Source organism: Lepidochelys olivacea (assembly GCF_965140295.1).
Source record: "Lepidochelys olivacea isolate rLepOli2 genome assembly, chromosome: 1".
NCBI classification, from domain to species: domain Eukaryota; kingdom Metazoa; phylum Chordata; order Testudines; family Cheloniidae; genus Lepidochelys; species Lepidochelys olivacea.
In genome coordinates, this window is record NC_140411.1 from 222,460,807 (window position 1) to 222,484,049 (window position 23,243).

Genomic DNA, 23,243 nt, shown 5'->3' on the forward strand with positions numbered 1-23,243 from the left:
ATTGTGCAGGAGGTCAAACTAGATGATCCTAATGGTCTCTTCTGACCTAAAAAGTCTATGATTTATTTTTGAAACAAACCAAACCAAAAACATCTAACTCCAATACCCAGGTAATTGGGATGTCTCAAGTTCTATCTTTATATACAGTATGGTCCTTGAGGTTTTGTGGCTGCTCTTGGAATTGTAGGTGAGAAACAGTGGTTTGTTAATATGATAGGTGGAAAGGATGAAAGTAATCATTTGTAGCGGAACTGTAACTGTGAATTTTGTGGCTTTTAAACTATTATTTTATAATTACAACATTGTAATAGCCTTCTATTAATTTGATTGGTAACTAGTGAAATGTTTAACTGTATCTTAAAGTTTTTTTGTTTGGGAATTTCCTTAGTTTTTAGTTGCAAGACCAGAGAACGAGATGGGAGAAGGTGACATTAAGCATTAGGCTGCTCTCACTTGCCTTGGCTTCCTGTGGCACCTACATGTTAAAGTACCCAATAATCAGTTGGACACAGCAGCTCCCTGGCCTTTTTCCTGAGTAGTTGTGTCTATGGTCTCTACACAACATTAATATTACAAAACTACATGGACACACTTGGTTTGCAAATAACCATGATTGCTTAACTATGTACAAACATACAAGGCCTAGCTACATATATATCCTGCTACTCTGTTAGTTTCTGGTGGTTTCTGCAAAAGAAGACAGGGAGGCTCACCAGAAGATGCTCAAATCATTTAAAGGGATACTGCCCAATTCCTATACCTAAAACCAGCCATGCTCCCTAGAGTGGGGCCCTGGAGGGATCTGGGTTAAGGGCTGTCAAGCCAGTCATATACAGCTCAAGAATTCCCCCAGTCCAAGAGAATCCCCATGCAGCCAGTAAAACCAACTTTAAGTTTGCACTATTTTAACAATACATATTAATGAACCAGTGAATCTGATCTTTCATGTTGATAACTTGATGTCTGATTCTGTGCCCATTAAAGTCAATGGCAAAGTTCCCATTGAATTCAACAATGCAGAATTAGGCCTTTCTTGAATAACCAGTTGACAGAGTAGGTTTCTCTGATGTGTGAAGTACCACAATAGTCTTGGTGTTAAGGAGGTATGTTGTAATAACTGGGCCTACATATTTAGCCCAATTGTGCATTCAACTGTAAAAAGTGAGGGTAAATTCCTAAGATGTCACAATAACCTATAACAACAAATGGTGATGGGAAAAGGTACGGAAGGGTCACAGAAAGACTGAGTTTGTCCAAACAAAAAGGACTACTTATATAACTCAAGGACTGTGTTAAGATCATGCTTAGTAATCAAGAAAAGCCTGGAAAGAGAAATCAATTAACCAAAATTGGCGTGTTGGAAAGTAGGCCTAATTGGTGAACAAAATAATGAGAGAATGGGCTAGTCTGTCCAACACACCCTTTTGGAGTCCTTAAAGACTGGATCAAGCTTCACTATCATGGCTGCCACTCCCACCATCTCATAAGACCCCATGCCTTCGTCAAACTTATCAGGAAAGATATCCTGATCTGATCAGGCCAGACAGAGGCCCCAGAAGACATTGACATCTCTACTGGCTCTAGCTGCATCCCAAACACCACCTGGGATGAAATGTGATCGGACTTTAACAATAGCAACAACCACAGCTCCAGCCCATCTCAACTAACTCGTTTCTTTTCCCCAAAAAGTACGTTATTACGGTATTGAATACCATTTAAGAGACTTTCAAACAAGTGGGTTTCCTTCTAAAAACTCTAGCTAAAAGGAACGGGAACAAGAGATATTGTTAAAATGACAGCCTTACTTAATACCTGCAAAGGGTCCTGTGGCACCTTATAGACTAACAGACGTATTGGAGCATAAGCTTTTGTGGGCGAATACCCACTTCGTCGGATGCTCCAATATGCCTAATAGTCTATAAGGTGCCACAGGACTCTTTGCCACTTTTACAGATCCAGACTAACACGGCTACCCCTCTGTTACTTAATACCTTGCATTTCAAATTCTTTAACAGTTCTTTTTTCTTTATTGGATCTTTAATAAAAAGTTAAAAAGATGTTTGATGGTGTGTTTGTCATGGTACTAGGCAGGCTGAGGTCTCTGTACACCAAACCCCAAACCTTGTGTTTAATATTGGACAGTGACTTGGTTCTGTTAACACTTTTGGCCCATATATTCCATCTAAATTAATACAACTGGTCTCAAACAGCATGACTTCCATTCCTTCTAAAATTGGCTCGGAGTATTTGTGGACCAATACACAAGTACTTTCGATAAGTAAACATGGTATGATGAAAGTCGAGGAGTTCAAAATCACTATTCTAGATCTTTAAGTGTAGTGGGTGTGGAATTTCAATCTAGGGGGATTAAATGCCCAAAGGATTTAAACACAAATGTAGTTTATTTCTTTAAAAATGAAGACAGGATTGTAATATGTATCAAATAAAAAATCCTAGGCAAACCGTTTAACTGAATGCAATCTCTACAGCCAATTTAGGTAAATTTTATCCCAAATCTGGGCTTCTGTTTTGACCTTGGAGATTAATTTTATGACATTTACCCTACAAATATGCTCAATAGAAGGTGGAATATACACTCCAAGATGCAAGCATTTGCCACCAGCATACTGCAAAAGCAAAATACTATTTAGCTTGTCTTATATGTGAGTCTCTCTATTAAACTGGAAGCTCCACAGATTTCTGGAGATTTATTTTCTAGTTTATGACTTCACTATAATTCTCTAACCTGTTTTTATAGTCTCTGGCTTGTGTACAATATAATAGTAAATCATCTGCATAAACTGCAGACATAGGCTTAATATTTTATTACTTACTGGCAAAACTTCCACTGACTTTCAAGAGTGAAGAATAAACCCTATATGAGTGGGTCTTTCCATTCAGTTAAATACCAAAGATATATGCACTTGCCTTCCTGTTGTCCATAAAAGGGTTAGGCCTCAATTCAGGAAAATACTTAAGGAGCAAATACAAATACATTAGAAGAAGAGGAAGACCAAGGACAGGGTAGGCCCATTACTCAATGGGGGAGGGAAACAATAACAGAAAATGTGGAAATGGCGGAAGTGCTAAATGGTTTTTTTGTTTCAGTTTTCACCAAAAAGTTTAGTAGCAACTGGACATCTAACTTAATGAATGCCAGTGAAAATGAGGTAGGATCAGAGGCTAAAATAGGGAAAGAACAACTTAAGAATTACTTAAACACATTAGATGTCTTCAAGTCACCGGGGGCTGATGAAATAGATCCTAGAATATTCAAGGAGCTGACTGAGACATTAGTGATTATCTTTGAAAAGTCATGGAAGTCAGGAGAGATTCCACAGGACTGGAAAAGGACAAATATAGTGCCAATCAGTAAAAAGCAGAATAAGGAGAACCTGGTCAGCTTAACTTCAGTACCTGGAAAGATAATGGAGTAAGGCTTTTATAAGGCTTTTGATAGTGTCTCACATGACCTTCTCATAAACAAACTAGGGAAATACAAGCTAGATGGAGCTACTATGAGGTGGGTGCATAACTGGTTTGAAAACTGTTCCCATAGAGTAGTTATCACTGGTTCACAGTCAAGCTGGAAGGGCATAACGAGTGAGGTCCCTCAGCGATCCATTCTGGGTCCAGTTCTGTTCAATATCTTCATGATGATTAGATGATTTAGATAATGGCAATGATTTATATAATGGCATAGAAAGTACACTTATAAAGTTTGCGGACCAAGCTCGGAGGGGTTGCAAGTGTTTTGGAGGATAGGACTAAAATTCAAAATGATCTGGACAAACTGCAGAAATGGTCTGAAGTAAATAGGATGAAATTCAATAAAGAAAATGCAAAGTACTCCACTTGGATAGGAACAATGAGTTGCGCACATACAAAATGGGAAATGACTGCCTAGGAAGGAGTACTGCAGAAAGGGATCTGGGGGTCATAATGGATCACAAGCTAAATATGAGTCAACAGCTGAGTTCCCTCTAAGCTGCACAGCCATGCAGCAGGCTATAACGGGCTGCGCAGCAGGGGCCTGGAAAGGAGAGAGGTAGGAGGTGGGCAGGCACTCGGGAGGGGAGCAAGTTGGGGCATGCTGGGCTGCTGCGGGCCTCTCCTCCAGCCCCGGAGCTCGGTGCTGCTGGCGGGGAGAGAAGGGCCCCTCCCCCAGAGCTCACTGCTGCTGGCAGGGAGAGGACTGGGGGGAGTCTTCTGGCCCAGTCCCGGGGCAGCCTGCCTGCACCCCAAAATCCTCATCCCTGGCCCCACCCCAAAGCCCGCACCCCCAGCCAGAGCCCAGCCCCTCATGCCCTCTCCCAGCACCCCAACCATCTTCCTCAGCCCTGAGCCCCCTTCCACACCCCTCATCCCCAGAGCTCTCATCCCCCCACACCCCAACCCTCTGCCCTACCCTGAGCCCCCTCCCACACGCTGAACACCTCGGCCCCCACCCCATTAATTTTGTTATGTGCACCAATATGGAGGTGATTTGTCACACATCACCTCCATATTGGTGCACATAACAAGATTAATTCCGCACATGAGTGGGAAAATTTAGAGGGAACACTGCTCTCCAATTCATCCACATCTTTCCCAAAATGTGGCACCCAGAATTGGACAGAATACTCCAGCTGGGTGCCAAATTTTTGCAAAGATGTGGATGAATTGGAGAGCAGTGTTCCCTCTAAATTTTCCCACTCATGTGCGGAATTAATCTTGTTATGTGTACCAATATGGAGGTGATGTGTGACACATCACCTCCATATTGGTGCACATAATAAAATTCATTTGGCTGGGATGGGGCCAAGGGATTCAAAGTGTGGGGGGGCCTCAGGGCTGAGCAGAGGGTTGAGGTGCAGGGGTAAGAGCTCTGGCTGGGGGTGCAGGCTCTAGGATGGGGCCGGGGATGAGGGGTTTGGGGTGTTAGATGGGGCTCAGGGCTGGGGAAGAGGGTTTGGGTGCAGGGGTGGTGAGGGCTCTGGCTGGAGGTGTGGGCTCTGGGATGGGGCTGGGGATGAGGGGCTCAGGGCTGGGGCAGAGGGTTGAGGTGAGGGGGTATGGGCTCTGGTTGGGGGTGTAGGCTCTGGGGTAGGGATGGGAATGAGGGGTTTGGGGTGAAAAACTGGGGTTGGGAGAGACAGCGTCAGACTTTCCTCTCTCCCTGCCTCCTTGGCGCAGCTGGGGCTGCAGAGAGGCAGCTGCTGGGGCTGGGAGAGGGTTGCATCTCTCCCTGGCTGCCACACGCAGCCCAGCTGGGACTGGGAAGGACACCCCAAAGTTAGTCTCCACCCCCACCTGATCCCACCGACCTCCACCTACTCCCTATTTCCCCCACCTACTCCCTATTTCCCCCACCACCTCACCTTCCACATCCTCTCCAGGGTCCAGGAGGCACCTAATTACTGGAGCCATGCCTGTGCAGCTCCTACGTTCCCTCCTGTGCGGCTGCCTAGGCGTGCACCTTAGAGGGAAGGTAGTTGGAGAGTCCAGAGAAGAGCAACAAAAATGATTAAAGGTCGACAAAACATGACCTATGAAGGAAGATTGAAAAAATTGGGTTTGTTTAGTCTGGAGAAGAGAAGACCGAGGTGGGACATGATAACAATTTTCAAGTACATAAAAGGTTGTAACAAGGAGGAGGGAGAAAAATTGTTCTCTTTTACCTCTGAGGATAGGACAAGTAGCAATGGGCTTAAATTGCAGCAAGGGCGGTTTAGGTTGGACATTAGGAAAAACTTCCTGTCAGGGTAGTTAAGCACTGGGATAAATTGCCTAGGGAGGTTGTGGAATCTCCATCACTGAAGGTTTTTAAGAGCAGGTTAGACAAATACCTGTCAGGGGTGGTCTAGATAATACTTAGTCCTGCCTTTAGCACAGTAGACTGGACTAGAAGATCTCTCGAGAACCCTTCAAGTCCTACAATTCTATGATTCTATGTGCTTAAGTTCATCCCTATTCAGGACAACAATTAAGCACATCTTTAGCTTTAATTATGTGCCTAAATCCCAGTATGTGATTAAAGTTGAGCACGTGTTTAAGTGCTATCCTGAAAAGGAATGTTTTCCTGAACTGGCATCCTAATGACTAGCACAAAAAATAAGAACAATAATCCTGCCTACTCTCTCTTTTAAGTTCTAAGCTATCTCTGACAGAAACAGGTTTCAGAGTAACAGCCGTGTTAGTCTGTATTCACAAAAAGAAAAGGAGTACTGGTGCCACAAGTACTCCTTTTCTTTCTGACAAAAACAGTAATTTTTATGTTGGCGGAAGGATGTTCAGAAAGATTAGATACCTATTTTCTAAAACTTGGCCCAAATCCAGATTTTCCAGTCTCCAAGGGTAGAGTAACCCACTCAACCAAGTAAAATGCCTTTTTGATATCTGTAATGATATTTTATTATAATGAGCTGACTAGAGTGCTGTGACTGAATGGTACAGACTTTCCTGAACCCCAAAAGGTCCTTTATGGTCATGATATATATAATCCATTCTGCTTTCCTTAGTAAAGAGAAGCAGCAGTATCTTGAACAGTGTAATACAAGGGTTCCAGTGGAAGCTAAGGAACAGGAGAGTTGCTCTCTTAAATTAATGGAATTGAGAAAGGACAAACAGGATCATTCTAATGCCTTTGATTTCAGTGGAGTTATATTAGCATAACACTGGTGTAAAGCAGTGTTGATTCAGGTCAGCAAAATGTAAAATAAACTTATTTATTCAGTGAAAATTGCTGCTAAGATTTTTCAGACACGGAAGGGGATTTTGACTATATATTTATACCCAAGCAGGAAAACTCACTACACATTTGAAAAAGAAAATGTTGAAAATGCTCAAGGTCTTTTGGAGATTTAAGTTCTGATTCTGTTTACCCTGGTGTAAAATTGATGTAAGAATGAACAGAGCCATGGCTGTTCTTTATAAGTGATTTGATCCAATTAATGAATCAGTTAGCAACTGCAGCAATGGGAACAAGGAGGAAGGATTCCTAAGGGTTAAGAACTGTCATCAGCATATACATTCTCATATTTTCATTCGTGTTTACTCCTTTAATATTTGTCATTTAAAAACTGTGCTTTGTTAATGGTGCAAGGGACTAGTAGAAAAGAAGAGGAGAGAAAGGACAGATTTGACATAAGCCTCTAACTCAAATGCTGGTAAAAGGAAGTTAACAATAATGAGAAGACAGAAAAAAAGACTTAGAAGACCGCAGCCAATTAAAGAAATATTGGGACGATACTGAATTTTCTAAGCAAGGTCACTAGTTAGGGCCACTCAGCCCTAGCAAATAATTTTCCTACAATTAATGGCAAGGCAACTATGGGTGTGTCAGAAATCTTTTTCAGCTCCAATTATCCAAACAAATATTTACAACCAATTATCCCAGTTGTAGCTAGGTGGTAAAGGGATTTAAAGTCATTCTTTTATTTAGTTAATCTTAATGAGAACTTCCTAATAAAATATAATAGCGCCAAGCCTGCAGGCTCAGTTTTTCGTCAGTGCTGATACAAGCTTTGATGGGTGTTTTCCCTATGTCAAGGCTGAAGTAAAACAGATTAAGGTCTTTTGTGCTGACCTTTTTATAATGCCTAAAAGGCACTGATGACATACTATTTTCCATGACATTCTAACGTATGCTATATTGTGACTATATATGTTAAACCTTTATTTACAATATCATGTCACTTAAATTAACAGTGGAATTAACAATTTTATTTATTTCAATAATTCATCATGCCACTTTCATATTTGACATGATGAGTTAAAAACAAGAGGGAATGCCAAATGTTATTATTCCCAGGCCTTTTTCTAAGTACACAAACCAAGAGACAAGTCCTCTTTTGCTATAAAGAAAGTTTTCCTTGAGACATATGTGGGATCAGCTATTTGGTTTCCTGCCAAATAGGCAAGATATGATGCACAATCATATACTTTCTTATTTGCCAGATCAGCTGAACACTTCTTATTGAAAAGAATGTGAAAAGGAGTCAGGAGCTAATCCTTCTCCCCCTGAAATCAATGGGATGCTTTTTACTGACTCCAATGGGAGTTGGAGCTAGTCCATCTGTGTGTTTACAGAAGAGGGCATATTTTTTTCATTTCCCGACTTTTGTGCATTTAGATTCATAATCTTAACATTGCATGAATACAGAGACAAGTTTATCATTGAGCCTGGGAAGTATCTTTCAACAATCTCTAATATTCCACAGAGATGATAATCTGAGAATGTTCTATTCTTAAAAATCTCTAACCACACCACTGATGCTGAAAGTTCCTAAACAAGAACTTCAAAGGTACTATATGGAGAATAGCAAAGAAATGATCAACTGTTTTGCTGTACCGATTACAACTGCTCTCCCCACATTATTATATTAGCAGAGCCATATGCAAGCATGCACACACATTTATACACTTAATCTGTCTTCTCAACATAACCAAAAGGAAACCTTTTTGGTTACCCAATTTAGAACTACATCGAGATTGTCACTGTAAACCTTTACTTACATAGCAAGTCCTTACTGACACAAATATTTCCACTGACTACAATGGGACTGCGCACATAAGAGTTTTCAAAATCAGTCTCTTAGAGCTTATCATTATCTTTTTAAGTGCATGTAATTATTTCTAATGACTAACTGTTTGCTGCTTAACCTGAGGCATTTAGTGTAAATGTTTTAACTTCTTTAACTTTAAATGAGTTTTCCTTGGAAACAATAAGACCTTAGGGTATTATTGTAATAGTAAATTTCACACCAATCTTTTACAAAGAGCTACCTACCCTCACAATTTCTTCCCCAGTTTCAATACACCTGATAAAATATTTATTAAATATAATAAAACAGCCTGAAACATACAGTATATTATAGACTTAAATCTTGTTCTTTGTTCATCACAGTAGATTAAATACTATAACAAGTGTTTGCATGAAAGCGATTTTCTATACTATAATCCCCATTGGGCAAGTAATACATTACATCTGCAACATGTTAATTTACATCACTCACTTTAATAAAGGCTGATTTAGAATTTGGTGTTAGGGTATAGTGACTCACATGTTTACTAATTAAAGGTCTGATCCTAACAATGTTGAGTACCTCCAACTCCCATTAGAGTTAATGACTTCAGCAACAGAGTGCTTCAAGTAGTATATTCAAACCTGGTTTAAGAAGATGGAATCCTATTGAAATCAGTGGAGTCACTCCTGTTTATGCAGGAACTGAATTTGGCCCACAGGGTCTAATCTTAGTTTAGGATCCAACAGCACCTGTCTACGCCTGTCCGCACAGAATTTACACCCATGAGTTTATTGCTCCCCTTTCCAGCTAACATATAGCAAAAATTTAGAAAATGTACCTTTATTCACCCAAATAACATAGGACTGACTCACAATTTGTGATATTCAGAGAAATCACTGAAAGCTTTGTACTGGAAAGATGCTCTGTTACCAGGCATTTCCAAGTTATGCTTCAAGAGGGTGGTAACCCGTGTTGATTTTCTTTTGCAATACAATGCAATGTTATGACTAAATCTTTCTCACGTTAGTCATACAAGTAGCCCCAGGAATGTTGGTGGGCCTACCTGTGGGAGTAAGGCAAGCAGGAATTCCATCACATATAGAAATTTTGATGTAAAAACTCAGGACTTTACAATAAACTTACAGGAAAAGCATCACCGGAACAGAGGGATGATCATACTGGAAATAAGCCACTACCTTACAGAGACCTTTGCTTTTAAATAAATTCTAAACCAGTGGAGTAAATAAGCTCTAACCCAGTAAGTCACAGATGCTGAGCTAAAGTCTTCCGAGCAACCTGTGGCTTCACATCAGATAAGCAAGCGAGAGATGCTGAACACTGGTGCCAGAGATCTGTCACTTAATATAAGAACAGCAATCTAGAGTTGCTGACCAGTGATATCACAGAGATATGTCTTGACATCAGACCAGCCCACTAACAATGGTGAGCTAATGACTTCACAGAGACCTGGGCCTTGGCATTTGATTATCATTCTAGACGTGCTGAGACAGAGACCTCATAGAATCCTGGATATTCATAGGAAACCAGAAAGCTACAGATGCTGATCCAATAATCTCATAGAGGCCTCTACCTGGACACAAGTATAGAAAAGATAGAAGGGCTGCACTAGCAATCTGACAACGTCCTGTGCCCTGGCTTCTTGCCCAGGTACCGAGTTAGAGACCTCTGGGAAACCTGTGTCTTGACATCAACCATCGTGCTAAAGCTGTTGAGCTAGTGACTCCATGAGTACCTTACAGGCACCTGAGGGAGAGAGAATATGCCTTCTTAAAAGTATGTAAAATAGCTATTCTATATTTAAAACTTCATCATTTTAAAGTCCAGTTTCTCAGGACTTTCCAGAGCTAAATGCACGTGCTGAATGTCCCATTAAAGAACCAGGGATTTCCTCTTTCCCTTGGTCTAGAGAGATTATTTCCAGCCCTGAAATGTACAGTCTGTACCACAAACCACAGTAGCCTGGTGTTTGTTGAGGAGAGAGGTGTGCAGGGAGGAGAAAGCCATTTTTGAGGGCAAGAGGAAATAATCGTTGTGGCAAAGTGATTAAATACAAATTCGGCTGACTGAAAACGGCTCAGAGGTTTGGAACTTTCAGAGTAGTCCACGGTGAGATGGATTTGCAGGTAGATAGCAGGTAAAGTGGTTAAAGCTGCAGGATGAGCACATTTATTAAAGAGCCCTGCAAACAAATGCAAGTGAAAGGTCCTGCCCTTTGCATAACTGTACAGGAGCCTCTGTCCTATTTTCAGAAGAGACTCAGACATTTAGGAGCTTAAGTCTTGATGAAAGACAATGTGCTTTAAACTCCTAAGTGCTGTAGTCATTTTTAAAAATGGGACATAGGCACTTTTGAACATTTTACCCTTAAGGTCATAATTTTAGAAATGGTTTTGATCTGTTTTTATTGGATTCTGGAACTAAAAGCACTGTTAGGGGACTGCAGAGCCCTCATATAGGCTGCACCCTTAAACGCCCCTGTGTCCCTGGGCTGAGGCCCCTTTGCCCTTCTTGTTATTAATGTTTATTTCATCACTGTTTTAGCGTGTGTTTTGTTTAACGTTGTAATGCATGTTTGGGCTCAGCAGCAGGGAAAACTGTGGTGGGGTATTTCTGCACATACTGTGTACATGACACGTGACCATCACAAGGCGCATACATAGCTATATAAGGGTGTGCTAAAAGCTTCTCTGTGTGGTGGAGAGGTGACAGACTCTGAACAGAGAGGAAGGTTCATCTGGCCACAACCAGTACGCTTCGCCGAACCACCCAGCAGGGAGTGAGATTGTTTACTTTACTTGTTGCACTGTAACCTGGGATCACATATTAGGATTCTATTGTAGTTTTCAATAAATGGTTAAAATTCACCTGGTCTCTCTCAAACTGAACTAAATTGCTCTAGGGGAAAGCACAGTTCATAACAACACCCATCAGGGAGTCAGAATACTTGTGAATATTTGCTATGCAATGGCAATGGGGTGACTCTGTCTGTGCAAACCAGTATCATATCTGTCTGAGTGGCAAACCCTATTACATTGTGACAGACTGTACCCCTGTATTCACGTCTTGCTCACTATTATAATAATCTTTGTACAAAGTATGCCTTGTGAGGTATCATTTGAAAACTCAGTATTTGCTGGTCATTATTGACCCTGGTAACATGTGTGTGGCAACATTGTATAAAGAGTTATAAGATACCACTGTATGGTGTTACCAACACATTTTCCAAGTCTGGGGAGTGGCCAAACCAGGTCCTTAGAAACAACCTGATGCCTTAGCCAAGTGTAAACAAGTCCAATGGGCCATTACCTGCTAAATGGACATTCTTTGGCAGAAAAGGGGGCATGGACAAAAAATATACATCTTAGCAAAGATACAGCATGGAGTTCCCCTCCATATAGACTGCCTGTCACTATACTCCCAGCTGGAAATGCTTCTCAAAGTGGAGAGAGGACTATAAAAAGGAAGGGGAGACACCTCAAGAGTACCCCTCTCTTTCTCTCTGCCTACCACATAAACAGCACCTGAAAGATAGAGGAAGCAGCGTTGGATTAGGAGAGGCCAGTAATCTGCTAAAGCATGTGGTGAGTAAACCTTGCTTTGAATTTAACATAGTTTGTTAAGTTAGACACTAGTTGTGTTCGATCTTTATTTTACTTGTAACCATTTCTGACTTTTATGCCTCATTACTTGTACTCATCTAAAATCTCTCTCTCTGTAGTTAATAAACTTGTTTTATAGTTTTATCAAATCCAGTGTGTTTGAATTGAAGTGCCTGGAAAATTCCATTTGGGGTAACAGGACATGTGCATGTTATTTCTGTCAATTAAATGGTAGAGTTTATATAAGCGTGTATTGTCCTGGAGAGGGCCGGGCAGTACAGTACATACATTTCTGGGGGGAAATCTAAGACTGGGAGTATGTTGCGGGTCACCCTGCAGTATAAACAAGGCTGGTAAGAGCCAGTGTGTGGCTGACTGCAGCACACACATAGACATAGCGGGGAATGACATGCTGAAGGCTGTTTCTGAGCAGTCTGGGACTGAGGGCTATAGCAGCACAGCAGTGTAAAGGGCACCCCGTGTTAGAAGGCAGGGAGACATTGCTACAGCTTACGAAAGCTTATGCTCAAATAAATTGGTTAGTCTCTAAGGTGCCACAAGTACTCCTTTTCTTTTTGCGAATACAGACTAACACGGCTGCTACTCTGAAACCTCTGTAACTGTGTAACTCACCAAATGGGAAAAGAAGCATTAATTAAGGTAACACACTCAATATGGCTCACTGAAGGCACCAGAGAAGAGAGGTCCTATTGATTGAATACCTAACTCTCTTCAGGAAGGGGAAGCCTACTGATGAACTCATCCCATTAATTCTGGTATCTGGAATGGAGAGAGATAAAAATTCCTAACAAGGAGAACCTGAATCTCTTTCTTGCTATCTGGACTCTGAGGGGCAAAGATTCCTAACCATAAGCAAAGAGATCCCCATGCTGCTTGGTCTGGGTTAGCCCTGAAAGACAATTTGAACTGATCGATTACTACAACTCTGTCACCTTTTGAATCACAGACTGGAACTCATTTGTGTATACATGCTTGTTAGCTTTAACCTGCAAATAAACTCTCATTTCTTTTTTCTACTGAATAAATCTTAAGTTAGTTTATTACAGGATTGGCTACTAGCATTGTCTTTGGTGTGAGATCTAAGGTACAAACTGATCTGGGGTAGGTGACTGGTCTCTTGCGACTGGAAACAACTGGAGTATGTTTTGATTTTTGGTGTAAGTAACCATTTATCACATAGTCCATCTTATCTGGGTGGCAAGATAGCCTGGAGCATCCAAAGCATCTGTGACTTCATTATAAGACTACTGTAGTACTTTGGGAGCTCACACTTGTTACCAGGTTGGTGAAATCTTATTATAGTACATACAACAGGTTTGGGGTATCTGCCCTGCTTTTTGAGAATCTGACCTCAGGCTGGCACTCTCAGTCATGAGCCACTCCAGACAGTGTGACAGTGGCACAAATGCTCTCACAATCCATGGGAGATAAAGGATGCTCAGCACCTCTCTGGAAGCAATCAACACCTTGCAGGGTCGAACCCTTACTGAATGGGCTAAGCACCAAGCTACAGAGACACTGATGTCCCCAGCAGAATGCGACTGTCACTAAAGAAAAGGGCACACTTGGCTTTGTTTGTCCAAATGAAACCATGGCCAAGCAACAAGTTGACTTGATTGGGCTCAGGAGGTAAAGGCACCCAGCTGGATGATGAAAACCAATATCACCTTTCCTCTCTGAAAAGCAAGAGCAATTTTAGAACTCACATTGGTGCAATAGGTAAAATAGCACTCAATGTGTGTGTGTATGTGTGTTTGTGTGTGTGTATATATATATATAAACACATCTCTTTAGGTGAAATTTCCAATGAATTCTTCCCATTTGTGTGCTGCTGGCTCTTTAAGTAGCTTCTCAGACTCTGATTTATAGTCTGATTATACTTCATTTTCTTTTACAATGATTTTATTTCTAACCTTTGATGCTGGGGGCTATCCATTCCCCATTTAAGCTGGCTCACTACCTTGCTCATCCTAGCCCCAACAAAAATGTAATTTGTGCAGTATCACTCACTCTCTTATTCTCAATGTTCACTTACTTTAAACAAGAGAGGTGCACATCAGTTCCTTTATTTACCTATTATAGTGTTTAATCCCTTACTAGGGATGCCCAGAAAACTGCTCGTTGCCTAATGGAAAAGCTCCCCATCCTCTGTGTCTGAGCTCCTGTCTGGCAAAACTCCCTGTTCATATTGGGCCAGATCCAACACCCATTAAAGTCATTGGGAATCTTTCCACTGACTTCCATGGTTGTTGGATAAAGCCCACTAGGTGGCAGTTAATTTTATCTGACTGGATAACTCATTGGCTACACTACAAGAACTCAGTGATGATCTGCAGGAGAAAGGGGGTAGTTAAGTTCCTTCATATGCTGCAACATCAAATTTATTCGGCCAGGCCTGAGTTCTGGAGTTATCTCCAGTTCATGCACTGTTTCTTTTCAGTATATAAACAGGGTAAAGAGGTTCCTTCAATCTCAAGATTGGACACGTTTCTGAATACCTTGACTTAGTTGTAACATGTGGCATACACAATATAAGCTACATTTAGCAAAGTCTAATGCAGGGAGTCTTCAGGGATTTATGAATGCCTGGGAAATAGACCTCAATCAGACTTTTACAAGAGGGGAGTGGGAATGAGCACTTGCCTTCAGGTCTGAAACAGCCAGAGAAAGCTAACCACACCTCATAATGGTAAAAAAGTTACACATTTATTTATTTTTTCCATATACAGGATGCTGCTATTGCAACTCTCTAGATCAGTGGTTCTCAAAGCTGGTCCGCCGCTTGTTCAGGGAAAGCCCCTGCTGGGCTGGACAGGTTTGTTTACCTGCCGCGTCCGCAGGTTCGGCTGATCGCGGCTCCCACTGGCCGCGGTTCACCGCTCCAGGCCAATGGAGGCTGCAGAAAGGGCGGCCAGCATGTCCCTTGGCCTGCGCCACTTCCCGCAGCCCCCATTGGCTTGGAAAGGCAAACCACGGCCAGTGGGAACCATGATCGGCCGAACCGGTGGATGCGGCAGGTAAACAAACTGGTCCGGCCCGGCAGGGGCTTTCCCTGAACAAGCGGCAAACTGGCTTTGAGAACCACTGCTCTAGATGCATTTACAGTAAGACCAGTGACACAGTATGTCAGCCAGCCAATGTTACGCAACACAAATGGAGTAGCTAGTCAGGCAAACCAAAACTTCCCAAACCACCCCCTTGAAAAAACAAACAAACAAACAAAAACAACCTGGGTAAACAGCTGAGTGTTTGAGCATTTCCGCCAGGTCAACAAACACTGCGGGGTCAGATCAATGGGTTAGCAGATTCCATAGTCAAAGCCCTCCACTGAGAATTCCTTATCCCCAGCCACACAAGTGACAGTTTTGTCAGCTTGAGAGTCCAAACTGATCTCAATTGACTAGGTCATATATGGGAAAAGAGGCAGTCATTAAGAGTACATATAAAATGCTGTTAGGAGCATGCTGTCCAGTGCAGATAGGCAGGCAGGCGCAAGCTCTGCGTGAGCTAGCGCATTAAAAATAGCCATGTAGCTGGGGGTGGTGGCTCAGGCTGACTGCCAGAGTACACACCAACGAGGACCAGGAGGGTTTGTGCTCAGGTGGCTAGCCCGAGCCGCTGCCCATTCTGTCCCAGCTACACTGCTACTTTTAGCGTGCTAAGGCGAGCAGAGCTAATGTGTGTCTGTCTACCCCTGCTGGCAAACACACTCCCAACTGCAGAGTAGACATACCTCAGGGTGTGTCTTCACAGCCCAGTTAGCTACAGTTATAAGTTGAGTGTTACCCCTAATTTGAATCCCATCCACATACAAAAATTTCTAGCTCAAATTAACTGGTGCTTTAAGCTCAAGATAGCTAGGGTATCAGGGGGCTGGGTTGAAACTCAAGTGATGCTGAACCTCCAGCTAGTCATGCAGTGGGAATGCAACAACTCAAGTTACAACAAAGCATCAGCAGCTAATCTAGTCACTCTGTGCTGCTAATCAAAACAGCCTGTGTAATTTAGTGTTGTTCTGAAGTGTGATTGCTCTCACTTAAGCCAGGCTAGCTCAAGTGCAGTAACTCAAGTGTATTAACTCGAGCTAACTGTAGCAGTGAAGATGACACACAAGACTTTGTAGATCATAGGCAATATTTTGGATTGTACCTGGAAAAAAGTGGGAACCCAGTGTGGTGTGTAATATGCTCCAAGTCAGACTGCTAAGGAAACGGGCCTCTGAATACTGCCCTAGATGCCTGAACCTGCACCATTGTAATTCAATGGGTATTTTGCAGGATTGAGCCCTATCTAAAGTTTCACCGAAAAAGAGTTTCACAATAATCCAGTTTGGAATATGCAGAAAGTAGAGCTGGTTGGGGTTTTTTTATTTCAATTTTTAAAAAGAGGAAAACTGTTGATTTTTTGGTGAAATTTCTTTCTAGCTTTTATTTTAAATTTCAAAAAATAATGAAAATATTGCCCTCCCTCCCCCCGCCTTTTTTATACTACCTGTAATAAAAAGTATCAAAGTAAGCCTTCCTTGTATAGTGAGGAATGGGCTAAGCAGACAAACACTGAAAGGGCAGAGTGGTAAATTCATACATATGCTGTGGGAGTGCCCCACTGCAGGACACTTCACCTTCTGGAACAGTTTCAAACTCCAGATCATTGATTCCATCACTGATCATGATCAGTCACCACCCCCCTCTGTAGACCCTGCACTACACATTCTCCACCCTCTTAGGCAGGATGCCTCACACAGGGCTAGCACAATGATTGCCCTAAAAACATTCAGAGTGCTGAATAGGAGGCAAACAGCACAGAAGAGACTATTCTGCAAACTGATCAGCAGAGCCAAACCGAGACAGACATAAAAATGTTCACAAAACACAAACCAAATGCAAATGAAAAGTGGAAGTAAATCCATGCGTCTTACCTCATCTATATTATCCTTTTTATTGGTTTCATTTTTGAGTTTTTTCTGTCGCACTTTGGTTTCATATTTTGGTCTGGGATGTTCCTGAAACAAGTCAAAACAAAATCATGTCTGTGGCAAAAGGTTTTAAAAGCTGATTATCTGCAGAGTATAAAAGCACCACAAATACATTGAGACATAGAATATCAGGGTTGGAAGGGACCTCAGGAGGTCATCTAGTCCAACCCCCTGCTCAAATCAGGGCCAATCCCCAGTTTTTGCCCCAGATCCCTAAATGGCCCCCTCAAGGATTGAACTCACAACCCTGGGTTTAGCAGGCCAATGCTCAAACCACTGAGCTATCCCTCCCCCCAAAGTTCCTTATAGTTCCTCATCAGTTGTTCCTCAGTTGTTCCTCAAACAGTTCCTCATCAGTTGTTCAACCATGAAACACAATTGGTACACAGACACAATGAACTGAGATCAAACACTCATAGGTTTATCTAAATGGAAAATTTAGTCAAATCTTTACATGTTCCCTGGTGCATTTTTGATGGTGAAAAGGGAAAAAGAACAAGTTAAAAATATTCTCCATAAAGCTGGGTACTGAAAAGAAACAATATTCTGTACATATTGACTAATTCACACTACAGTATATAAGCAAACTTTGAAAACAGTGTAATCTAGACCAGTAACTCTCAATCATATTTGGCTCCTGACCCACAAAATGGCCTCAAAATCATTCCACAGTCTTTTGTGGCTGGCAAGGAATTCTGGGATTTGATTCAAAGGAAAAAATTTCAACTATTTTGTGGGGTGAGGCTCAAAGAAGTTTAGAGCTGGTTGGATCCTTTAGACCCTTTTTTAATATACCAGCTTATACTTTAGAGCTAAGTACTGGCATTTCCCACCAGCAACACAGTGCAGTGAATGCAAAAGTGTAGGGTCTGAGTGGTGAGTGCTAGAGGCATTACTCTTGCGAGAGCAATGTCAGGCTAAACACCTTCCTTGATGCTAGAGGGAAGGTGTGCAGCACTTAAAAAAAACCCCCAAAACATACCAATATTTACCGCTAAAATGTGCGGTGTGCATTCTCCACAACAGTATCCCCTCTGACAATTTGCATGTACTATCCAGTTATGCCCATTTTAGGGGGTACAGTGCCCCCTAGCAATGCCATTAAGCCTTGTAAAATTGTTAAAAAAATTTTTTCCAGCCTGCTCACAAAATCCTACTTGCCCATGGTAACAGTCAGGGTCCAGACACCCCAAACGGAGAACAGGTTTTGAACTCCAAAGAATAAGCAGCTGTATTAACTGATTGTATACAATGTTGCCGTGCTATAGAAGTAGGTCAAGTAAGGTCTTTTATGAAAGTGTTTAACATTCTTAATTATTATAAGAGGGGTATACAAGCTGTGGTTATGAATTTATGTATTTGTGCATATAGAAAACTGCTTAAAAACTCCAGCTCTACCTCACAGCAGGTCAGTGAGTGATCAGACAGGGAAAAGTATCTCCCAAGCCAGGTATTTATACAAAATCGGACTCAAGTAACAATCCATAGCACAACCTAGGAAAAGTCAATGATGGGCCATTTAAGTCAATGGAGAGACATTGAGACAACTGGAGATTTCTCCACTTTGAATATCAATAGTGACTGAAGAAAAGAACCTGCAAACCCTCTTTAAATAGAAGAGGTTTGAAGTGAAAGGCATCCAGTAAATGAGGGTAAGTCCCTAGGCAGTAAATTATCCATGAAACACTGGATCTCTCTCCACCACCATCAGAGTTAGGTGTATACTGGGAAACTGTTCAAAGGCAATAGGTAACTTGTATTAGAAAAGTAATTTTATCTTATACAGAACTGTAAAGCCCAAGGTCGCGTCTTTATGTTTATTTACTGTTTAACTTGTATATTTTTGCTCTCCCCTACAATTTTATCTTTGAAGCTGTGGCTTTTCTATTAAATAAACCTTTTGTCTATTTTTCCCCAAGCAGGTCTCTGTTGTGCAAACTGTGTGGCGTGCGTGTGCCAAAGTGAACTGGTATTGAAGGGGCTAACAAAACAGAAGGGAAAAGTCTGAGTGTCTGGTAGTTAAGAACTCGGGAAGGATGGATTTGGGGAGACTCAGGACTGGAAGGGCTGTTAGAGTCACCGTGCAATTGCAAGGAGTAACAAGGCTGGTGGAAGCCAGGGTGAGACTTTGTGCTTGTGGGTAGGCTCTGGGTGTCAGGAATCTGAGCCAGCAAAGCATTAAGGCACCCAAGGTTACAAGGCAGGCAATGACACAGCTCCTTACTGGTCTGTACGATCCCCAGAAAATAAGCCACCCTTTATCCTGATGACATTGAGCGTGAGTGTGTGTGTGTGTATATATATACATATATATGCATGCTAAAGTTAAGACTGAATTCCAGAGACTGGTTTGAACCCCAACAATATTCTTTTTCGTTTGTACGTTATTTTGTTAATAACTGTTATATCTATTTTTGCTATTAAACCATTTGTAGTTCACGTAAAACTTTTCAATGTCTCTGCATCTGCATTCCACGCATCCACACCTGGATTGGAAATCTAATATATCTTTATACAATCTTTCAAAGCTGCCTTATCCCTGATAGAATGGACCTTAAAACCTTCTGGAATAAGTGTGTGTGTGTGTGTATATATATTTACAAGCCCTTTACATCAAACAACGCATACCATGCATTTAGAGATTTGAGCCTGATTCTGATCACATTTACACTGATGTAAAGCAGGAATAACTCCACTGAAGTCAGTGGAGTTACACTATTGTAAAACGAGTGTGATTCAGAATCAAGTTCTTTGTCTGAAAGTGGGAAGACTTTTAGAGGTAGGACAATAAACTAGAAATAGTTCTGATGACTTGAGGAAGGCCAAATGTCCATGTAGGGATAAATATGAATCCCATGATGCTGGAGGTGGGCCAATACAGCTGCCAGACACTTATTGAAAACCATGTGAGCCAAGGTACTGTGAGGCCAAATGAATGCTCAGAGTGGAAAATGAGAATTCCCATCCCGAAAACAAAGAGCCAAATCCTGGAGTCCTTACTTGGGCGAAACTCTCATTGACGTCAGTGGGAGTTTTCCCTGAGAAAGGGCTCCATGGTTTGCCCCAAATATACAATAAAGAGCTATCCACAATATGCTATAGATGAGAATAAGAAATAACCTTTGTACAAATCAAAGGCACACAGATAATCGCCCTATTAGAGAGAAGTATAGAGGGCACAGAACTCTTCTTGAATTTCTCCTATCTTTGGGAAGAGATGTATTAAAAAATTGTATAAAGCACCCATCATAAACACATCTGGGATACTAAACAGAAATATATAAATTAAAACAGTCCCAGAACAACAGACCAGTGATACCATCAACTAAAAATGAGAAAGACAAATATATAATTCCATAAAAAAAGGCAATAAGGAGGGAAAGTTAAAATGGTCAAGGAAATGCTGGGCATGAACTGAAAGGCCTTACACCAAAGCCTTGAATACAAGCAAGCAGAAAGTGTGACAGACACCTGTAGGGAGGGAGTTCCACAAATGGGAACTCTGAAGACCCATCTGCCGCCCAAATGAAGATGGAAACTTGGAACAATGGGAAGAAAAACCCAGCTGCTCTGCACTGTGAGAAATTTCATTATTGCAAATGAAGGATGAGCCTCAAACACCTATATTTCTTGGAATGCTGATGTGGAAATAAAAGTTTGGGGCAAGATTCTCATTTTTGCTATGCCTTAATTTGTCAGTGGAATTTCAATCAACTACAAGGGCCTTTTACACTGCCAGGATGATATAAAGGGACCATGAGAATAATGTCTGTAGTCTTTCTAGTCCAGAGTTCTACTGCAATTAAATTTGATTTGCAGAAGAAACAAAACAAAACAACTTGAATAACAACCTCATGTTACATATCGCTAGCAGCATAAATGGAAGGGTAGAAAATAGAAGCCACTGTGGGAACAGGAAGGAACTACCCTACCAAACTCATTCCAAAGCAAACACTAATCTAAAGTGAAAGTCAAAACAAAATAAAGGGCTCATATACATATTATAGGACATTTTTAAAAGGGCTCTCAATTAGGCAGCCCATTTTGTACCTATATATATTTACAGCTTCAAATTATTGCATTTTTACTTCTAGTTTACCATTCGAGCAGTTGGACGCCTACATGCCATTGTCTGCTCCCACAACACTGCACCCATAGTTTTTTAGGGGTGTAAGTTGAGAGGCTGGTTTTTAAAATCATGGCCTTAAATTAGAACAGGGGTTCTCAATCCTTTCCCTTCTGAGGCCCCCTCAACATGCTATAAAAATGCCATGGCCCACCCGTACCACAACAATTGTTTTTATCCATATAAAAGCTACGGCTGGCATTAAGGGGTAGGAAGCAGGGCAATTGCCCAGGGGCCCACGCCACAAGGGGCACCGTGAGACTAAGTTGCTCAGGCTTCAGCTTCAGCCCCAGGTGCTGAAGCTCAGGACCCCAGGCTGCAGTCCTGCATGACGAGGCTTCAGCTTTCTGCCCTGGGCCCTAGTGAGTCTAACACCAGCCATGAGTGGCGGCCCCCTGAAACCAGCTCACGGCTCCCCAGAGGGCCCCAGATCCCTGGTTGAGAACCACTGAATTAGAAGATTCTGATGAGGGCATCCCATGAGGTAAAATGAAACATGCTGTTCATAAGTACTATCACTGTAGTGGACTGAACTACATGGACAATTGGTAATAGGCTATAAAGCCTTTTATCTTTTGGTCATTAATTCAAATCCAGCACATGTCGATAGTCACAGATTAGTAGCTGGAATCTTAGGTTTTGAAATGAACCACATATAGGAGTCCTTAGAACATCCGATGAAGTGAGCTGTAGCTCACAAAAGCTTATACTCAAATAAATTGGTTAGTCTCTAAGGTGCCACAAGTCCTCCTTTTCTTCTTAGAACTATGGTATGGAATATTTTGTTTCAAACTATTTCTACTGTAATTAAAGACAGGCTGAAGAACTCAACGGCCACTCTCTCACCCCTGCAGTAATTCCCTCAATGAATAGGGCAATCTTAGTGAATGCTACGTTAATAGTCTATTACAAATATTATAGCACCTATCTTGCTAACCCTAAGTTATGAAAAGAAGGCTTTGTACCTCTGGGGAGCTAGGAATTCCCATTCCCATTGTAATAAGACATTTGTTTCTTGTCCTGGCAGATCAGAAGACATTCCATTTTTGACATGGGACATCATATGGAGAAAGGCTAATTACGAAATTTTTAGAAGTATCTAATATTCATTACATTATACTTTTCCCTCCTTCCAAGGTCTGTGCAGTTGGAATGCATGATCTTAAAGTACCCTGGCTTATCAGCTGAATGCATTTTGAAAGCAGCAGTCCTAAGCTGGTAGGTAGGAAGTGGCCAGGGAAGCAGACTTGGATCCTCTGTGTGGCAAACTCAGCTGGTGTTGCTTCTCACAGGTCCCTGGGCAAGGAACCAGTGGAGAGGGTGGGCTAGGTCTCCCTACTACACCCCACTTGAGAGCTAGGCCCCAAGGCGGGCGGAGACCATGACGCTTCCCGCCTAGGGGCAGGGCTAGGCATCTCTACATCCCCCTTTTTGGGGAAGACAACAAGGACACTGCCCCCCAGCCCCCCAAACACCTCATTACAATGGTCTATTAATGGACATTTCACAAAAAGCAAAAGTAGTGAAACTCGTCAAATGTATTGCTAGAAATTATTCATCTAGCTTGAAGATGGATAAATACAGAATACACACACTCTCTCGCACACATACAGTTACCTGTGAATAAGGTGAGGTCATCCCAAACTCACGAGTAAAACCTTATCCTACACCACATCATCACATATTCTATTGAGGTGTGGTGCGGAATAAAGTTTTTATTGGCACGAATTTATGGTGACTTTACATTACTCATGTAATGCCATGTCCATGTGAGAAAGAGTCATGTATAGATCACTGCATTGTTGTTGTACAAAGAAAAAGAAAAGCACCAAGTGAAACTACATGAATAAAGTGGTCCCCCCCCCACACACAAAACCAACATTAAACAAACATGTTTGTTTCATTTTATATGCAAAACTAGTGCCGTTAACATTGGCTGCCATTGATAGGGTGACCATATGTCCCGTTTTGGCTGGAGCAGTCCATTTTTTAAC

At 41.7% G+C, this 23,243-nt stretch overlaps 1 protein-coding gene across 1 annotated transcript in view; it reads right to left on the reverse strand.

The window, feature by feature from the left end:
• ANO2 (anoctamin 2) overlaps window positions 1-23,243 on the reverse strand; it is a gene marked incomplete at its 5' end in the record, with an annotated part of 265,818 nt that overhangs the window by 103,123 nt on the left and 139,452 nt on the right. Inside the window, one exon of the mRNA XM_084617062.1 lies at window positions 17,067-17,150. Coding sequence (XP_084473188.1) covers window positions 17,067-17,150 — 84 coding nt within the window. The remainder of the gene's footprint in view (window positions 1-17,066; window positions 17,151-23,243) is intronic.